This window comes from Protobothrops mucrosquamatus, unplaced genomic scaffold, assembly GCF_001527695.2.
Source record: "Protobothrops mucrosquamatus isolate PMUCROS unplaced genomic scaffold, P.Mucros_1.0 scaffold1636, whole genome shotgun sequence".
NCBI lineage: Eukaryota > Metazoa > Chordata > Lepidosauria > Squamata > Viperidae > Protobothrops > Protobothrops mucrosquamatus.
The window spans coordinates 50,117-70,817 of record NW_015387795.1 but is presented as its reverse complement, the minus strand read 5'-3'; the positions used below and the strand labels follow the sequence as shown (position 1 = coordinate 70,817).

Genomic DNA, 20,701 nt, shown 5'->3' with positions numbered 1-20,701 from the left:
GCCAATATCACTGCATCCCATTTTAACAACTTTTTGGATCGATCTGGCTAGTGACTAGTCCCTCCCCAGGTCTAACTGAACCCTGCAAAAAAAAAATAATCTTGTGGCTTGCTAGGTTGCTGCAAGATCAGATAAAATGAAATCATTTCCACAAAACTGGGTAAGGCAATTTTGTATATACTTCATTAGAATCTATATCTCTTGGACTGTTTCCTAGAAACTTATTTAAAACAGGCTGAGGAACAAAATGCCACCTTTTATGAAGCTATTTAAACAACTAGAAGAAAAAAAAAGGAGCCAGGCCCAAAATTGGTCTCTTATGTTTTTCTCATCAACATGTGAAAGAAATTTGAGAACGACCAAACCATGTATTAAAAAGAAAAAAAATAGTGGGTTTGAATTAGGGCCTTTCCTTAAAAACATTAATACATAGGCTAGAGATTAGGAAAATGAATTTGTTATCCTGGATTATGTCCCACCTTTAAAATTCTTAGAAAAATATGTTTTGACTTCTTTTTTTCCACCAGAGATAATTGGGATGGGGAATTGTTTATTTAAACAAAAAGAAACAAAAAAGTCAATTTGTGGTCTTGGTTACAACATTAAAACATCACTCAGCAGAAGTTAATATAAATATCTACAGTCTCCTTTGACTTCCATTTTAGGATCACAACCATACAAACTAATGAGTTCAAAATCAGATCTTTTTTCCAATTCTTCCTGTGTTTTGTAAGGTTCAAATAGATAATCTGAACAGCTTTGCATGTTTGAATTCTCTAATGCAATAAGGTTGGCTACAATCCTGCTGGCCTTCCAGAAGTTGCTTAAAACATGGTTCTATATCTGGTTTGAGGGACTCTTGATGGAGGAGAACCTACTAGATGGCTTTAGGATAGTTAATTGAACACACTCTCTTGTATGTGTTCTTGCCATACAGCTTTTTTAATCTTTTATCTTACTAATTTAAATTATGTTTTTAATTGTTTTTACTTCTATGTGATATAGACAGACAGATTCCTTGGACAGCAAAGGTGACCCATAAGTAAGCATTGGAGCGCATTACCCCAGATATGTCACTAGAAGGACAAAACTGTGTCTCACTTATCTTGGCCATGTCATGCAGGGGAATTCACTGGAGAAAGCAAGTTTTGTTGGGAAGAGGTAGCAGTAAAAAGAATCCAGACCACCAAAGAACACAATGGCAGGACACCATCAAAGCTGACATCAGCTGCTAGAGCATAGAGAAACTCAAGCAGTGCAAGATCAAAAGATGTAGAGAGACCTGGCCCATAAAATCACCAAAGTTGGACATGATTGAATGGATAACATCTAGACAGACAGACAGACAGACAGACAGACAGACATACATATTATTTTTCTTATAATCCACAGAGCTACTTGGGGACAGGGGCATGTCTGAAAATATTTAGAAACAGCTGCTCCGTAAAGAAAAAAAAAAGATCTTTTCCATCTGAAGTTGAGTCTTTATTCTCAACAAAAGTCATGAAGTTTGATTTCCCTAACCCTTTTCAAAACCAAGCTGATCGCTTAGATCAATTACAGCTTTGTTAAGTATATAGGCAGACTGGCTAGCTTCCACTACATTTTCTACCTACCTAATGACTACTGTACTTTATTTCCCCAAGGGTTTATATGTGGGTTTGAATTCACAGTCTGGAGATGATTACAACACTCCCTGAGGTGATCCTGATTGCAGTCTGAAACTATTAGATCACTCAGCAAACCCTAATTTGAAAGTCTACTGCATTATCTTCTTCCAATTCTAGTTTAAGAACTCTGATCATCAGTATCCACCTCATTTCTCATTCTTGGCTCATGGAAAGTTCTAGAAGGCTCCTCTTCATCCCCATTAGTGAACTGCATAAAATCTCTGAGGTAAATGATCCTCTAGATTTATTTATTAAACAGTTCTACAAATCCAATGTAACATTTTACACACTGTACTCTATCTCTGGTTTGCAAGCTGCATTTACCAATTTGCTTCTGAGTCAAATTCAAGGTGTTGGTATTGACTTTTAAATCACTTCATGTCATGGGACTGAGATATTTGAAGGACTGCATTTTCCCAGATTCATCTGCCTGTCCCACCGGATCCAGCTAAGCAGGCATGATGCAGGTTCCATCTTTAGTAGGTCCTAGGTGGCTGTAGATCTCTACAGTGGTAGAGTGGTGGAACCTCATCTCTACTGAGTGGAGTTTGGCTTCATCACTTCCAAGCTTATGGAAGTCTGTTATATTAACATATCTTCACCTTCTTTTTAGTTTAGCTCAGTTTTTAACACAGGTAGTCCTTGACTTAACAACAGTTCATTTAGTGACCATTACAACACCATGGAAAAAAGTGACTTATGACCGTTTTTCACACTTATGACCATTACAGCATCCTTGTGATCAAAATTCAGATGCTTGGCAACTGGCTCATATTTATGACGGTTACAATGTTCTGGAGTCATGTGATCCCCTTTTGCGACCTTCTAACAAGCAAAGTCAATGGGGAAGTCACATTCACTTAACAACTATGTTGCTAATTTAACAAGTGCAGTGATTCACTTATCAACTCTGGCAGGAAAAGTCATAAAATGAAGCAAAACTCACTTAACAAATGTCTTGCTTAACAACAGAAATTTTGGACTCAGTTGTGGTAGGTAGTAAGTCCAGGATTACCTGCAGTTTTTGATGTTTTAATTGTTAAATGGTTTTTAAGTATTAACTTGTAAGCTGCGCAGAGTTGCTTGTTCTGTGAGATGGGCAACTATTAAATAAATAAATTAGACCTTTATCCTCAATAGAAATGGTTTATTACTGTCAATCTCCGTTGCCTCAGCTGCCCTAAATACAGGAACCATTACATAAAGCCTAACTGCAGCACAAGGATATTTTATCTTAATGATAACTTCTGTGCCAAATTCACTTGGCTGAAATATTTGAAAAATATTTATATTTTAGTCTAAATATTGTATCCGTAACCATGTACAGATTTACCAAATGAAAATCACACCATGCACGGGACGAAATGGGATGTATAATCTGTACCTCGTACCACAGTATCCCTTAATCCTTCAAGGGCCAAAGGGCCCCTTTCTATTTTTGCTGCAACAGTCAAAGCATAGCTCCACTTACGGCATAATTCCTGACCAAGTAATGATTTCCCCAAATCATAGATCATCCTTACTCAAACAAGCTTTCCCCAGGCTGGTTGCTCCAGTTCCCACTTCTAGTGTTTTCTTTTCCTTTTGCATTTTGTTTATAAAAAAAATATGTTACCATGGCTTGAAAATATTTTTGGATTAGATAAAAACGTTTGATTAATGCAATGACTTCATCAGTTCCGTCGAGATAGGAATTTATTTTGGGATTTAAAGAGCTAATAATATCGCCAGCTCCCCTCCGCCCCCATCCCTTTGCTCTGAATGAATGAACGTGGCTGCTTCAGCACAACTCCCTGGGAAAGGCGAAATAGGGATGCGGGACTTTCGGCCTCCGTGTTCAGACACCACGTGAAACAGATGTGACAGACGCCTTCCCCAGCTGGAACGCAGCACCACCCCGCCCTTTGCTCAGAGGGTTCAGGCAAGCCTAAGGACCTGAGGCGAATGATTCGCTTCTCATTGGCTGAAAAAGTTAGAGCCGCTCGCCCGATTGGCTGCGGCGCTGCAAGAAGGAGTTGTGGGCTCCAATTATAAAGGGACTTCGCTCAGGCGGCGAGGAGATTAGCGCTCCGGGATCAGAAAGTGGGATTCGTGGTACTTGCTGAGTCCTGAGTCCTCCTGACACCCGCAACAGAGAAGTCGCTTCGCGTTTCTCCCAGTTAATCGCTGCAGCGAGGTGCTTTTGCTGGCGGCGGTCGGATTCGGCTGGAGGAAGGAAGGGAAGCGGAAACATGGACCTGAGTTCAGGGATTCAAAAAGTAGGTACCTTGCCCCATTTCTTCTCTTCCCCCCCCCTCTCCAGGGGGAGCCTTAGTTTATCTTTCGTTCTCCCTCAAAAGTTTTTAACTGCAGGAAAACCTCATTGCGCTCAATGGGCATTCTTTTTGAGCCGGCATCTGTAAAACAGCGCAGCTGGACCTTTCCTGGGAGCTGCTGCTGCTGCTATCTGACGTGAGAGGTCTAAAGAGTCCTTTCCGTTGTGGTGGTTTGGATAATCTTGTAGGTAGGCTAATGCCTGGATTTTATCTAGGAGATTCAACGTAGGTAACCGTGGCAGCTGGTGTGTACGCTGCCAGTCTTTTCTTCCAGTTATGTCTTTAAAGCAACTGCCTAAGTTTGTTAATGTTGAAACTCATAATGTAGCCCGTGAGTAGATGGAACTTGCTAGTCTCTTAACTATGAAGTCCTAGAGTTTTGACCTGGTTCCTGGACTCCTAGAGTGCAAGGAGGGTTACAAACTCTATCATGCTAACAAGGACTTTGGATTATTTCAACATTTTATAGTCTGTTTTCCTTTATTACTTATATGGGGAATAGGAAGCCATGAATTAAACATATGGCACAATTATATGCACCCATATATTCACTTTACTTTCCCTTTATGCGATAATCTGTAGGGAAATTCTGCAGGAATGGGCTGCTGTCCTGTATGCCCTTTAAGTAAATCTCAAACCTTTGGTCTTACTATGGCTTAATTTCCAGGAAATGCAAACACAGGATTTAAGTTTTACAAAGGATCATTTTGAAACATATGAAAGGATATACATCTCCACAGCTGTGCTTCCTACTTCCTTTTCCTGAGAAGCTGTTCATTTAACCCAGCTGATGTGTAGACTGTGTTGTTTCTCTGTCTCATAGAATATATGTGGATATATGCAGTTTTTTTGTCATATTTATGTTGTGTATATTGGAGGTGGTGACCCTTTGAGAGCTGTATGCAATGACATTTCATGTTAAGGTATGCTGATTAGTGTACATTTAAAGTGACAATGTTATTCTATTCACTATTCGGTAGGAGAAGTGAGAGGGCCTTGACCCCCACAATTCACTTTTTGTAGCCACACCCAATATAAAGCTGTGGGAGAGGGACAGAAAAAGTGTGGGAATGGGAGAAAGTGAAGTGATGGGTGGTGAAAGGAAGAAGTTGAATGAGGAGGTAGAATTGGAACAGTGGAATGACTGGTATGGGGTCAAATCCAGTAGTTGAATAGGGTGTGTGGTGAGAGAAATAAGAGGGTGGGTGGTGAGCGATGGCAATGTAATGATCAAACAAGGGAAGTTTTAGCCAACAGCCCAAAATAGACAATAGGCTGGTTTGTCTAGCCTGCTCTCCAGAAGGTATTTGAGCATGCAGAAGCTGGCACTAAATAGACCAAAATGAGAATGAACTGTAACATTTGAATCTCTCAAGCAGACTGTAAAAGTCAATCCAGCTGAACGCTTTTCTACCAGGAGTTTAAAAAGTCACTGCAAAAGAGGAATTTACTTCCAAGTAAGTGTGCTTTCTAAAAACTTACTCCCAAAGCAAAATGACTGGGGAGAAGCCTTCCACCTTTTACCCGTTGCTCCAATGGAGAAAAAAAAAAACCAAGTAGAGTGAATTTGGTACTCAGAGGAGTCCCAACTTTGCAAGCCATTGCAAATAATTTCCCCCAGATTTCAGTCCAAAAGTATAGAGCTTGCACTCAAAGGCAGTAACGGAAGTTCAGAATACAAACTTGTGAAGTTAAAGTAAATAAAAATGTAGAGTTAGGCTTAGGCTTATAGTGATAGATGTGAATAAAGATAGAACTAGACAATACAATAGAAGAAACAAGTTTCCTTGCTAAATCCAAGACTCCTCCTGATACAATAAAACAGAGCAAATGCAATAAACTTCGTCTCTGTGGTTTGTGCCAACTCAACAGAGTTCTTGCAAATGGTGTTAGTATTAAGAATAGGAATGTGTGCAGGAAAAAAAGGAACTCGGTCTACCAGAAGAAGTAGCATTTCATCACTTTACTTGGGAAAAATACAGAATAAAGATGCCTAAAATAGTGAAAAATATGTACAGGCATTATTTACAATATTCTTATTAAATATAATTACCACAAACTAATACAAGAAGGAAGAATAAAAGGTGCAGAACAAAAGAAAAAGAGGAAAGTGGAGAAATAGAACAGAAAGAAAAAAAAATAAGGATGCAGTATCTTTCATACACTTTATACAAATATAAACAAGTTTAAATTTTAGTAACTCATCACCTTTTCTTAAAATAGAACAAATGATGTCTTCTTGCCATATCTCTTATGAATAAACAAATCCCTAAAGCATCATTTCATCATCGGTGATGTCAACAAAAGTCCATTAAGAGTTACCAGAAATATTATATCTATTTTAAACTTGATCAAATAAACCAACTTTGTGTTCCTTCTTTTTTCTGTTAACAATCTTAAATTTAGTCACTTCAAATAATATTGTAGAACTTGATTTCTTTCCATTTTTTAAACTTTAGCAAGCTGCATTTGTAAATGCAATATAGGAAAATTATCCAGGCTTCTCTTTTAATTTGTTATTTAAATTGTGCCTTTTAATTATTAAAACATCAGCCAGTTTTCTTTTTTATGTCCTATATAACACCTTTTTCCTTGTCATTCATGTAGCATATTTTGACTTTTCATCAATTTATAACTTTCTAAAATCAAAAGTTTTAATTATTTCTCTGTTTATTAAAAAAAAAAGTTCTAAGATAACCCATTAGAGACCATTATTTTGCAATTTCCTCACAAGCAGGTGGATGGAACATTTGTGGGCAATCTCAAGTTCTCTCCTTGTCCTGAGAAGGGTTATCAGAGAGCCAGCCTACTTGTCTGCTCTTTATTCTGCAATCATTGGCTCTTCTCTTTGTAGAACTGTCTTCAGTCTGCCATTTCTTCCCAGAAGTCCACAAATTTAGAGGCATTATTTATAATAATCAAAAGGGTGATTTCTTCCTGTTAACTGGCTAAAATATATGAGCATAGCCAGAGTAACTCCCTGTTTGAAGGATGATAATATGCATCAGTCCCTTTGCATTTGTTATCCATAATTGTAAGCGGTGGAGAAAAAAAGAGTTTATGAAATAATAAAATATTAAATCAACAGTTGTTTCAAGATTATATCTACAACTCTCAGGAAGAGGATTGAATGGGTTTAACTCTCAGACCTGTGGAAAAAATGGCTGAAGCCAGGTAAAGGCACCCAGGAGAAGGCTGTAGAAGAATAGTTTACACAGTAGAGTTTTGAATGCAAAAACATCACCCCAAAACAGATACAGAAGTAGTTTCCAGTAGTTTCCTTACAGTAGCTGAGGATGATTTACTGCTGGGAAAGCTAAGCAGGTACAAATGGAGGGGGCAGAAAATTCTAGTGAAACCAAAAGGGGTATTCTAGCTCAGAAAAAGAAGATCCCTACCACAGACAGCAAAGTCTATAATAATAATAATAATAATAATAATAATAATAATAATAATAATAATAATAATAATAATAATAATAATAAAGTTGGAAGGGACCTTGGAGGTCATCTAGTCCAACCCTCTGTTCAGGCAGGAAACCCTATACCATTTTGGACAAATGGCTGTCCAGTCTCTTCTTAAAAACTTCCAGTGTTGGAGCATTCACCGCTTCTGGAGGCAGGTTGTTCCACTGGTTAATTGTTCTAACTGTCAGGAAGTTTCTCCTTAGTTCTAGGTTGCTTCTCTCCTTGGTTAGTTTCCATCCGTTGCTTCTTGTCCTGCCTTCAGGTGCTTTGGAGAATAGCTTGACTCCCTCTTCTTTGTGGCAGCTCCTGATGCAATATGGAAAAGAAAACCACCTGGTGAAATCTGCAACTCCCATAGTCACTTTTCAGTGGTTCTCCTGAAAAGATCAGTGTGAAAGAGAGTCTAGTACAGGAGTAGGCAACCTTGGCTCTTTTATGACTCGTGGACTTCAACTCCCAGAATTTCTGAGCCAGCATGGCTGGCTCAGGAATTCTGGGAGTTGAAGTCCACGAGTCATAAAAGAGCCAAGGTTGCCTACCCCATGTCTAGTATAATATGTGACAATTAATGGGGAGGAAGTGAAATTACTTTTTGACCCAGGGACTATAGGAGATGCTCTTTTGTTCTCCGGCTGAGAAAAAAACACTCCTCTAGGAAAGGAGCTGTTCACCAATGAAGGCCACAGTAGAGGTAAGGGTTCAAGTCAGAGAATCATATGAACAGAGCTATCCAAATTCCCTGGGAATTTACTATAGTAATAAATACTGACTTCATAGCCTGCTGGAAGTTGCTAAGTGGAAAGAAGCTCCTGTAATAAAAACAGCTGCCATAAATGACCAGAATAGCTGAAAAGAGACAGGAAAAAGAAACTATAAGAGAGGACGAGAAGACTGATGTCCAAACTACCCCCTCTGTATTAAAAGGAATAAACTCATGAAGTGATTTTAAGTAGTAACTTACAGCTTTGAGCAAAAAGAACTAGGCACCAAATTGGTTTCTTACATTATTTCTCATCAACACGTGAAAGAAATTGAGAAAGACAAAACGCTGTATTTAAAAACTGAAAGTATTTTAATGGTTTGGTTTAAGCCTTTTCATATAAACATGATTAATTCATAGGCTAGAGAAAAGGAAAATGGGGTCATTATCCTGATCTACCTTTAAAGGTCTTCAAAAAACATGTTTTGATTTCATAATAGAAATCTGTATTGTGTGGATTGAGTTCTGCGTTTTCTCAGTGCGGTTTCACATTTATTGTATCTTTTATTTATTTTACAAGCCTTATACACCACTCCCATTGAAACCAACACCGAATGTTTTACATACTTAAATATCTAAAAAGGATTAAACAATGTAAGAAAAACAAAAACAAAAAAAAACACCAATATAATCATCTTGAACCAGGACATTATCAAATCAGAAACTTTATACCCAGTTACATATTTTCTTAGGTTTAGGCTTGTTGTAGAAAGCAAAAGTGAACCATTTGGAATGTTTTCCCTACAAAATCTGATCACTTTTCCCTCCCATTGAAAGTTGTTAGGAAATTTATTTATAAAACAAAAGAAAAAATGGCTATTTAATATATACATGTATATTTAGCATTTTTTTCAAGATACATAAATTGTGTTTTCCTTAAGGGCAATCCAAACTATTATTTCACTGATAATTTTACTGAACTGTTTATTGCTAGGTCTGTAAAACCTTCGGTGACTACAGGCCCTTTTTTATTTTTGGCACAACTGTCTAAGCATAGCTACACTTATGGGCATAGTTTCCCCAAATCATAGATCATCCTTAGCCAAACTAGGTTTACTCATGCTAGTTCCTCCAGTTCCCATCTCTAGTTCTTTTTTTTTTTTCTCTTCTGGAGGAAACCCAAAAAATGTTACCATGGTTTCATTTTTTTTAAATTGGATAAAACATTTGATTAAGGCAATGACTTCATGTGTTCCACCCAGATAGTAATTTATTTTTTGAGCCAAAGATCTAATGTTTCCGGCTCCCTGTCCACCCCCTTCCCCCTGGTCTTAATGAATGAACTTGGCTGTTTCAGCACATTTATCAGCCATGCTGTGAAAGGTGAAATAGGGATGTGGGAGTTTCAACCTCCATGTTCAGACACCACGTGAGACAGATTTTATTTATTAAAGTTATATGCTACCTATCTCACTGACAAAATAACTCTAGAAGGCAGATGCAGTAAATGTGTTCCCCATCTGGAACATACATGACCCTGCCACCTGCTCAGAAGGTTAAAGCAAGCCTAAGGACCTGAGGGAATGATTTGCTTGTCATTGGGTGAAAAAGTTAGACCCACTCATCTGATTGGCTGTGGAGCTGTGAGAAGGAGTTCTGGCCTTGAATTAAAAGGAGTCCACTCAGGCAGCGTAAAAGTCATTGGTCTGGATAAGAAAACAACGTTCGTAATACTTTCCTTCCAGCACCCACAACAAAGAAGTCGCTTCATGTGTTGAAAGTGGCTGAACAAGAAAGGGAAACAAAAACAGGGTTCTGAGTTCAAGGATTCAAAATGTAGGTCCCCTGTTCTATTTCTTCTTCTCCTCTCCTTCCAAGGAAGCCTTAGTTTCTCTTTCATTCTCCCTCAAAGCCTTTTTGTCCTTGGAACCTGCCCTTTTATATAGGAAGACCTCTACTTATGATCTCATAACTAAACCTGGAATTTTGGTCATAAATCATTGTGATTGTACACCAAATCACCATATGCCTGGATTCTATTCTACCGCCACTTTTACAATAGTCGTTAAGTGAATCACATAGTCATAAGTCCAAATCCAGCTTATCCAATGGGGGGTTTAGCCAGCAAGCAGCAAAATAGTCATAAAACATGATCTCATGATCTTGAGTCATAAATGTAATCTAGTTGTCAAGTGTCTCAAAAGCAGTCACATGACCATGGTGGCGGTATGGTAGTTGTAACTTCAAGGACAAGCTGTAACTATTTTTTTCAGTCTGTCATAACTTCAAATGATCATAAGTCAAGCATTGATGTTTGGACATTATGTAACTTAGCAAATTTACATAGAGTATAAAAAGTGTTGATATTTGGAGAAGATGTAACTTAGATGGCATATTTATATAGCAACTATACAAAAAGAGTTTAAGTCCTTGGTTTTAACAACATAATTTTATATTTCTTCCATTGATAGAGCTTTTTACATTTGTCTAATACAGTTCTGGAAAGTGGGCATCTTATATATCTGATATTTAGAGGGGGACAATACAAGGTCATCAGTGTGGAAAATAGAACTAATGTAACCAAAGTGGAAGCTGAGTTGGAATTTTGCTTCCAAAGAGATGGTGATGATGCCGTAAAATACTGTCTAGAATGTAAATGTAATAGGAGTGTACAACCTTCTTTATCCAAGTAAAATGAGAGGCATTCTAAACATCAAATGGCTAGAAAACAGTAATGGGAGTACTCGTAAGTTAAAATAACTTGGACTCCACCATAATGGAATGAGGAACATGGTGAGAGTTGGCTCAATACATTTGTCATAGGGAGTTCTAAAGCCACTATCCTAATAGTCAGACTTGAAATGATTATGCCATAAGATCAGTTCCACAGCTGGTCTTGTGTTCCATCTTGTACTCATAAATTCACGCTGTGGCTGGGTTTGTATAACACAGTGGGCTAAAATGGCCAGTTTGTGACTCAATGTGTTGTATAGAACCATGCAATTAGGGTAATTCAGTGAACCAGGAGTAGGTAACCCTGATTAGCCTGTTGTGCAAACAGAATTTTGAACTCAGTTTATGAGCTTGCAAACTGTAATACTTTCAAGGATAATGTGATGTGATCTCTATGCAGCTAGCTTTTGAAATAGGCTAATTACATGGCTGTTCGTCATGTCAGCATAACTTTATGGGTGCATTTAGTGCCGGAAAGGTTGGCCTATTCCAGCACAGGAACATTAATATGTATGTCCTAGAATGGACAAATCAGATGCTCATCTTCCCTCTCAATCCTTTTATTTCGTTCTAATGCTGATTATTATACCACTATCAACTTGCTCCCCTAGGAATATAAAATAGCTTGCAACTATACCCTGCCTGTATCCTGTTTGCATCTTAAAACAGAATTGGTGTGAATAAGTAGATACTGATTCTATGTGTCTGGTATGGTTTAGGGTCTCTTGCTTGAGCAGGGGGTTGGACTAGAAGATCTCCAAGGTCCCTTCCAACACTGTTGTTCTGTTATTCAGTAACAAGAGATTGGAGCTTCTTAAATTGTTACTGCAGGAATAGCTACAGAGGAATGCTATCAATGGCAGCTTCCACCTATATAGTCTGCTAAAGCAGGTACTGAGAGGCATGCCAACTTTAATGGTGAAATTTTCTGTGTGAATCAAATGTAATAAAAGTTGGCTTTGCTGCAAATGCCATGGAATAAAGCTCTCTGGAGTGATTAGTCTAATCGTCAAAATTGGGTGTTTTGTCTCATATGTGCTTATTAGCTGAGGTTGTTGGCTACATTGGAAAGTCAAATACACATTCTGGATGAAGACAGTGCAAATCATTTCATTAATACTGCTAAGAATACTGCATGATTTTTTGACTCCTCAATTGCAGGAGTCAAGATTAACTTGAGAGTGTTTTTACCTTTTTTTTAGAGACCTGAAGAACATTAAGCACTATAAATAAGTTTTGTATGACAGGAGATAGAGTAAAATAATGTGGACTTCACCATAGTGAATGAGACACATAGATATGGAGCGTTCCAAAGTCAATATGACACCTAACGTTTTAATAGAGACTGTTGACAGAAATTTCATATCTAAGACCTGGATTATGAGAAGGAAGAAGAACAACAGAGATCTCTTCAGCCTTCAAGAGAGTTTTAAGTTCTGTCTGCTTCCTCCATCACTGCCAGCACCATCCCATTCTAGTCTTAGTGCTTGAACTTTTTTTTTTTTTTTTTGCTTACTCTTCTTGGGAGGGAAGGTTCTTAAATTGAGGAAGGCGATAGTCCTTTCAGGTAAATATTCATCAAACATAATAGTTCTCACATAGACTGAGCATCAGCAGTTATGGTCATAGCTATCTTCAGAAATAAAGTTGGGGTTAGGTGTCTTCTGTATAAACATGATGCCCAATTCCAGATTGGTAGATGGAACTGCATTATTTCAAAGACATTTGGGATTTCCTTTGTCCCCCACAAGGTACTAATTGCCTTTTTTCCCCCTTGTGGACTCTTTTCTTTACCCTGGAGTAAAACAAATAAAGCACAATTTGAAGTCCACGTGTAATAGCCCCTTTATCAAGTTACATAGCAATGTTTAAATTTAGCTAACCCAGTAAGAGAAGACTGAACTACAAATGAAAGCAAAAAAAATATATTTGGCCATATGTGCCTTAAACCTCTACAGGCAAATAGTTTTTGGGTAGGTGTTAGGCCAAGAAGATATGTTTTATTTCAATGCTCGTATGGGTTGAGAAGTTTTCAGGTTCAGCACATTTCTAAGGATTTTTTTTTAAGTTTGGAAAAATATTTCTTAGTTTATTCTTGTAGTAATGCTCAAGTCAGCTGTGCTAAATAATTCCAAGATATTTTGCAGCATTTTGTTCTGCTGTCCCTCAGTTTTAAAAGCCTTGAAGTGTTGTTATAGGAAGTATTTGTTGCTCTGGTTTCCTTAATGCTTGTGGGATTACCGCTTCACTACTTCAAAAACACCCAGATCAGTGAGAAAATTTAAAATAACCTGGTATTCCTAATTTGAGCATTCAGTGAAGTAAAGCAATTCCCAGCCTTTGTATACATTTGGGGAAGGGGAAATCCCCATACTGGTTGACTTCTGCTTAAGGGGAGCATTTGCTTTGCTTAGTTTTAATTATGAACATCCAATCTCTGATAAAAAATCTGAGATTGACTCTTTTAGTACCTGCTATTAAAAAGAAGTAAACTTTGAATTTTGAGATCACTTCTCCTCTCCAAAAGAACAAGATCAAATAAAAACATAAACAGACAAATCCCTTATATGCTGTCAACTTCCCTTTTTTTCTCATCTAGGGGTTGTCTACTGCCACTAAATTGTATGGAAGATAGAATCATGTGCATTTATGCATATTTATATTATAGATAAATGTACAGACCAGGGGTCATATTAAAAGAAAAAATCCACAGGACCAAAGAAATAAGGTACTCTACATAGTAATGCACTGGGATTTTTTTTTAACATCTGCAGACTCCAGGCACATCTGGCCCAATTTTCAAGTCAATGTTTCTTCCCTCCTGTAATAAATTTTGTTCTGTTCAGTTTTCAAAGAGTTACATCCAGACTAATTGACAAAGTCTATATTATTTCTTTCCAAGATTCTGTTGGCTTGGAAGGGAATAAAATAATTAATAGTTGTAACCACTGATTAAAATAAACTGCCTTGAAGTTAAGACATCCTTTTATAAAAGCATTTGATCTCTCCATATGGGTACATGCAACCCATGGGTAGATACAACCATTCTGTTTTACATAAAAGTACTCTCTTACATAGGCAAAGATATGTGTATATACACAGAGAGAGGTTGTATTCAGCAAGTGTGCACTAATATATACTTATTCTACAGTAAAGCTTAATGTAGTTCATGCTTCTTATCCCAGGTAGGTATGATTAATTTGGCTAGGAAATGGCTGCTTCCTCAAATGTAAATTGGCTGGCTTTTCCAGCAAGCGGGCCTGACCTAGGGAGGATTTTAGGTAGGGATGATTTTAGAAGCAATTTTAATTGGAAACACAGCCGTCAATATTTGGTTTTTAATTCGGTTTTTATTGGGGTTTATATTGTTGTATTTTTGTATTTTTTGTATATTGTGTATAGTATTTGTTTTTTAAATATGCTGTGAACCGCCCTGAGTCCTACGGGAGAAGGGCGGTATATAAATTAAATTTGATGATGATGATGATGATGGAAATCAGGAAAGAAATCTTTGGGGAACCAAGCTGTTTCTTCTTTCTCTGTCCCGGGAGACTCTCCATGATCAGGGATTCTGATTTTCCATTCATATGTAAAATTTCCATTGACTAGAGACTAGCTATGTAAATAATCATCTACTTCAAATGAAAGGCAACATAAAAAGGAAGGCTAGAATGTTTTAAACCACCATTTTATCCATCTTAGAGGTCTGCTTTCTGTTTGCTTTTATTATTTGCAATCCCTGCCCATTTGCTTCCTTTCAACTTCCTGTTACTCTAGACTCAACAAATGAAAGACAACCTGCTCTTTGTTCAAATGTGCAGGTAATGATTTGTGGGGTGGTGGTGGAACTTAAACATCCTTCCTACTTAATGTCAAAGATTATGTAGAGAATATACAGGGGGATTTGCTGATCATCCTCTCTCACTTTGGTTTGTTTTGAAACCAAAACTTGGGGGAAGGGAAGAATACTGGTGTGTGAAGCAAAGAGGGAGATAATGGTATAATATTGTAATATTCTTATCTATTATTTCTGGGCAGGAATAAAGGTGGTGCTTATGTTTATGTTGTGGTAAGACAGCACACACACCCCAGAGAAGGAAATATTTTGGGAAATATTAAAAAGGTAAAATAATTGTATTTCCCCCAAAGGATCTTAAAGGCAGAAACCACCACCACCCAAGTCTCTCTGCCCCAAGCAGAAACCAGCTCTGTAGAAATGCAGATCTGATAATCCTTTCAGAAAGACTGGCACCGGGAAGTTTAGAGCTGATGGGATTCGAAAGACAAAGATTCCTAGAACTAACAACCCCTCACCCCAAAAATCCAACACAGGACATAGCCATCATTTACAGCCTCAGGGAAGCAGGAAATGACCTTTAGGACATAATAGGATTAACCCACCACCATTAGAATACCAGGAGGTATTCAGAATAATAGGGCAATTAATATGATCTGCTTTTTTCTCTAACTATATTATGAAAGAAAAATGTCATTGAGATACAAGATCTGATCTTTCTTAATGGTGAAAAAGGGAACAGCATTGTCTTCTCTATTCATACCTTCCTGTGTCCGTAGACTTGAAAATATTATGAGACTGAAAAGCTTTCCTATCCTACCAGCTTTAGGTGAATTTCTTACTTCTTCTTTTGTCAGTTTGTTTTCTCATTTTTGTTTTGTTCACTTTTGTTTCTGAAATACACAAATAGTCTGGGTTTCCCAGAGACTGTGGGAACCTAAAATACACATATATATATTATTTTTCTTAGAATGTAAAATCTACATGTTCTTATTCTGATAAAAGCATTTCAGAAAAGAATTCTAGTGCAATAAATTTGTTTATATGCAACCTTTGATTGCAGCTAGTTAATGAGCCAGTTAGCAGTTCGAAATTTTGCTTAGCAGTGCCACACAGGTGTTTGGAGAAACCTGTGCATGCAGAATCTGGAATTCATTAAGACCATTTTCAGGGTCCTCATTTTTAGGTTTAAACATTATTGATATTTAAGCAGAAAGAATATTCTGTAAGTAAAACAAAACAAATGGATAGAATAGGATTCTTAATACTAGACTGATCTGATTTAAAAATCAAATAGAGAGCCTTAAAGCAGAATTCAACATTTGTTGGCTTCTTCAGGGGAAGTATGTTTTTTTTCTTCTTAAGAAAAACTCATGATAATTGGTTTCAAAACTGGATTTAAAAAAAGTAAAATGTTGCCTTTTTTCCTTAAAGTGTACAGCTGAACAAACTGTAATTCTAAAAAGTTAAATTGCTAAAGTACAACATAGCTGCTAAATGGCAGTGTAATGCATAATGTTTATCAATAAAAATGTAGTCATATAGTATATAGTAGAATAGAATAATTTGACCCCCTCTTCTTTGTGGCAGCCCCTCAGATACTGGATAGCAGTATTCTAGTATCTGAGGGGCTGCCACAAAGAAGAGGGGGTCAAATTATTCTCCAAATCACCAGAGGGCAGGACTAGAAACAATGGTTGGAAACTGATCAAAGAGAGAAGCAACCTGGAATTAAGGAGAGACTTCCTAACAGTGAGGACAATTAACCAGTGGAACAGCTTGCCTTCAGAAATCATGGGTGCTCCATCACTGGAGGTTTTGAAGAAGAGCCTGGACAGTCACTTGTCTGAGATGGTATAGGGGGCTGGACTAGAAGACCCCCCAAGGTACCTCCCAGCTCTATTCTATGTCAGAATAGAATGACAGAATTGGAAGGGATCTTGGAGGTCCTCTAGTCCAACTCCTGCTCAGGCAGGAAACCCTATGGTTGTCCACTCTCTTCCTAAAAACGTCCAGTGTTTGAGCATTCACAAATTCTGGAGGCAAGTTGTTCCACTGATTAATTGTTCTCACTGTTAGTAAGTTTCTCCTTAGTTCTTGGTTGCTTCTGTCCTTGATTAGTTTCCATCCGTTGCTTCTTGTCCTGCCTTTAGGTGCTTTGGAGAATAATTTGAGTCTCCCACTTCTTTGTGGCAACCCCTGAGATTTTGGAACACTGCTATCATGTCATCCCTCATCCTTCTCTTCATTAAACTAGACATACCCAATTCCAGCAAGCATTCTTTCTATCTTTTAGCCTCCAGTCCCCTAATCATCTTTGTTGCTCTTCTCTGCACTCTTTCTAGAGTCTCAAAAGAGTATAGTTTAATAGTATTTTAGTAGTATAGTACAGTCAGCACTTTCATTTTTAATAAAATATATACAATTTAAAATATATACAATTTAAAATACATATTTGTGATCAGCATATAGTTATATAATATGTCGTTGCTTTATACCAGACATGTCAAACACAAGGCCCGGGGGTCGGATGCAGCCCGCGAAGTGGTTTCATGTGGGCCGCGAAGCCATCCTGGAAACAGTGAGGGAATGCCCCCCTCTGTCTTGGCCCTGGCTCAGGCTGGCTGGGAGCCAATGTACAATTTTGTGGTGGCCATCTATGCTGAAACACATTCAGTCTTAGCTCCACAAGGCCATCTGGAAACAGAGAGGAAACAGCTCCTACAGGTTGGGGGCTGGGTGGCATTGCACAGGTAACATTCACTCTCATGCTGCTCATGGCATCCCCTCACCCAGAGCCCACCAAGCCAGATATGTGAAGTAGGTGAGAGCCACACTTCCATGCGATGGTACATTTCTTCATTCCTCACGAAGGGTGACACCTCCCCAGCTGCATTTCTTGCCTGTTTTTCTCCCTCCCTCATCTCAAATATTTTCCCACCACTCTGTACATAGGAAGGAAGGAAGGAAGGAAGGAAGGAGAGAGAGGGCCTGAGGGAAGTCCTGCCCTGCTGCCCTTTCATCCTCCCCTTACCCCCTCCTCCTGGCCTATCCTGGGGGTCTCCCATCCTATTGCTAAGGAAGCTTTGGATACAAAGCCAGGTTTCCTCCCATGTAGAGGAAATGAGTCTCCCTCTAACTTTGCCCTCATATCCATCATGAGCAACCTGGCTAAGGAAAGCAAGCACAGCAGCAGAAGCCTTGAGAAGGAGGTAAGTGCAGCTGGGTGCCCCCTTGGGGAAGTAGGGCTGGGCTTGGTGTCGCGGGTGCTCGAGGGCCAGGCTGGGCATTTGACCTCTGCTTCCCAGGGCTTCGGGCAGCCCACACCACCATCCGGTCCCCCCCCGCATGGCCTGAGAGGAACAGTGAGGCTTCTCCAGTGGACCATGCCTTGGCACTTGCCCTGGTCCCACCCCCTTCTGCCAGAAACCCTCAGATCTGTCCCACTCCTGCCCAGGCCCCCATAGGCACTCTTGACGCGAACGATGTAGAGCTGGCCATGCCCACTCAATAGGCCACACCCACTCCATCCATGCCAGTAGGCCGCACCCACCCTGGCCACACACACCCCGAGGGCAACCGCAATGCTGATGCGGCCCTCAATGAAATTGAGTTTGACACCCCTGCTTTATATTATAGGACCACAAACTTGGAAAAATTAGTTTCTTGCCAGTAAGCCTTCCTTCCAGTTGCCAGATGAAAGTGGCATTTGCTGAGAAATGCATTAAATAGAGCTTTTCTTTCCGCCTTTTCAAAAAAGTGGGTTGTGCTAAGTTTTTAACCCTAAGTTAAAAGGCCAGCTATTAAATGTTTGGATTTGCTTATCACTTGAAATGATAAAACTAGTTATGCTTTATTTGGGTACCAGGTAATCACCCCAAATACTAGTTTCTGTGGAATAGAAAACTGAGGTTTCAGTCTGGGTGTATAGGGCCTTCATGAACCATTGTACTAAAAATGGCCTGATGCTTTCCAGCTGTTTTGAAGTTCAACTCATAGAATTCCCAGGCAATATGTTCACTTGAAGTTCTGGAAATTACAGATCTAATACATCTGGAAACCATGTTGGCGGAATGCTACATTGAACTAATAGTTAACAGTAAAACAACACTTCTTATTAAAAGATGTATTTAGTAGCTGAATTTTTTATTATATGCAGGTGAGTTCTTCAAAATTCAAGGCAAAGCAATTTGTTGAAGACAGAACTACAAATAATAATATCCTTCTCCAAAGTCTGGTACGTAAGTTGAACTTGTGAGAAAAAGCCTTCACAGCCAGACTTTTAAAAACTATCATTTTATGGAATATATTAGTTATACATTACCCTTAGTAAATTAAGCATTGATAAATAATCATTACAGCCAGAACCTGGTCCAATATGCCTTCAAGGGGGGGGAGTCAGAAATAAAATCACCTTGGGGAGGTAAAAGAGATGTTGTGAGCAAGCCGACTCTTTTACTATCTTGTATCACAAGTCAGAACATATTTTCAAAATTCCAAATGTGTCTCCTGGCCTGAAATACTACATATAGCAACAAAAGAAGTTATTAGTGTAGAATTTCCTAATAGAAGCTAATGCAATTACAACTATCAACCAAGAAAAAGATAGCATTCACTCTGTACAATTAGAATTCCCAAAAGTAACAATGCCTGCCTCACTGAAGTGTATTAAGAAAAGCAAAACCGATTGCTGCATGCATAGAAGTATTCACAGAAAAACTGGTGAGTTTTTCAAAACGGCACATATAACTTGAGAAATGAATTGCTACCAGCAAGTTGAAACCTATCCTGTATTAACTTTCTGTTTTCTGATTAGTGCCCAGGATCCTTTTTTCAAAATATCCATTTAAATCCAGTTACTGGAAAATTATCCCAGCTCTATTTTTAAAAACTGCTTTTCTCCCTTATCATGAATTCACACATTGTAGTTAGAAAGGGCATCCTGCCAAGTATTTGCTCTTAGAAGACTACAGTATTTGCAGAGATTCTTGCGTTGTTATGACTTTGTCACACTGGAGGACATTTGGCAGCTATCTGAGTTTTGGTTTTCTTGTGCTAGCAGTGAGCAGGAGTGGCCAGAATTACTGTGGTAACCAGATAGTAGCTTGCTTTGCCTCCTAGAACTGTTAACAAATCAGATGTTCCTAAACAATATTTATAGGAGTAAACCATAGTTTGCATTTCTATACAAAATTGTTCCAGTTGGAGTATCTGTTTTTGTATTCTGTAGTGTTTGCTGCAACATAGCTATCACATCAGCCCATTACATTTATTCATTATTAAGGAATCAGTTGTGAATTTAATTTCCAGTTGTTCATGATGAGGAAGATTGGTGTAGTCAGTGCATAAACACTTATCTGGAGTTCTTTAACAGGCTAAAAATTAATCTGGAATAGAAGTGATTCTAAGCATTCATATATTCTCCACAAAATTATAGGAACTGAAAATTTATGGTACTAGTGTAAATGTTTAAAATTTAGTGGAGTTTATCCATTATGCTCTCAGTTTGAAACTGTTTTTGTGTACAGTGTGCAGTTCTAAACACATAGCAAAAATAGGCTGTGGAACAATATGCTATGATTGTGGACTTGTGTGCATACACACAGAGAAAAAGAAAGCGCTATATTTAATTCTTGGGAATGAACTGCCTTATCAGCAATACATAAAAGATTCTTGAGGATTGTACAGGGTAAATATTGCTATAACATACCAAATATAACATGCCAGAAGTTGGTTCGTTTCACTTGTATTGGCCTGTTTTATATCACATATTGTAGAGCTAAAATGTAATTTCATAATTTTAAGTTTTCTATTAATCTGCAATTTTAATATCAGAGGTCAGAAGTTTTGAATTTGCTTAAGTATATTTAACAGATTTCCATTTATCAATCTATTGAATTTTACAAGATATTTGATTAGTGCAGATAACAAGAATTTGACTATATCAAAAATAAAATGCTTCTGGTATCAAAATAAAATGTTTCTGGTAATGGGACTTTTAACTGTTATTAGCAAAATGG

At 38.2% G+C, this 20,701-nt stretch overlaps 1 protein-coding gene across 1 annotated transcript in view; it reads left to right on the top strand.

Moving 5' to 3' along the window:
* Positions 1–3,765: 3,765 nt before the first annotated feature.
* The window catches only part of LMCD1 (LIM and cysteine rich domains 1), a 60,834-nt gene continuing 43,898 nt past the window's right edge, over positions 3,766–20,701 (top strand). The window contains exon 1 of the mRNA XM_015822661.1: positions 3,766–3,928. Coding sequence (XP_015678147.1) covers positions 3,902–3,928 — 27 coding nt within the window. The 5' untranslated portion in view covers positions 3,766–3,901. The remainder of the gene's footprint in view (positions 3,929–20,701) is intronic.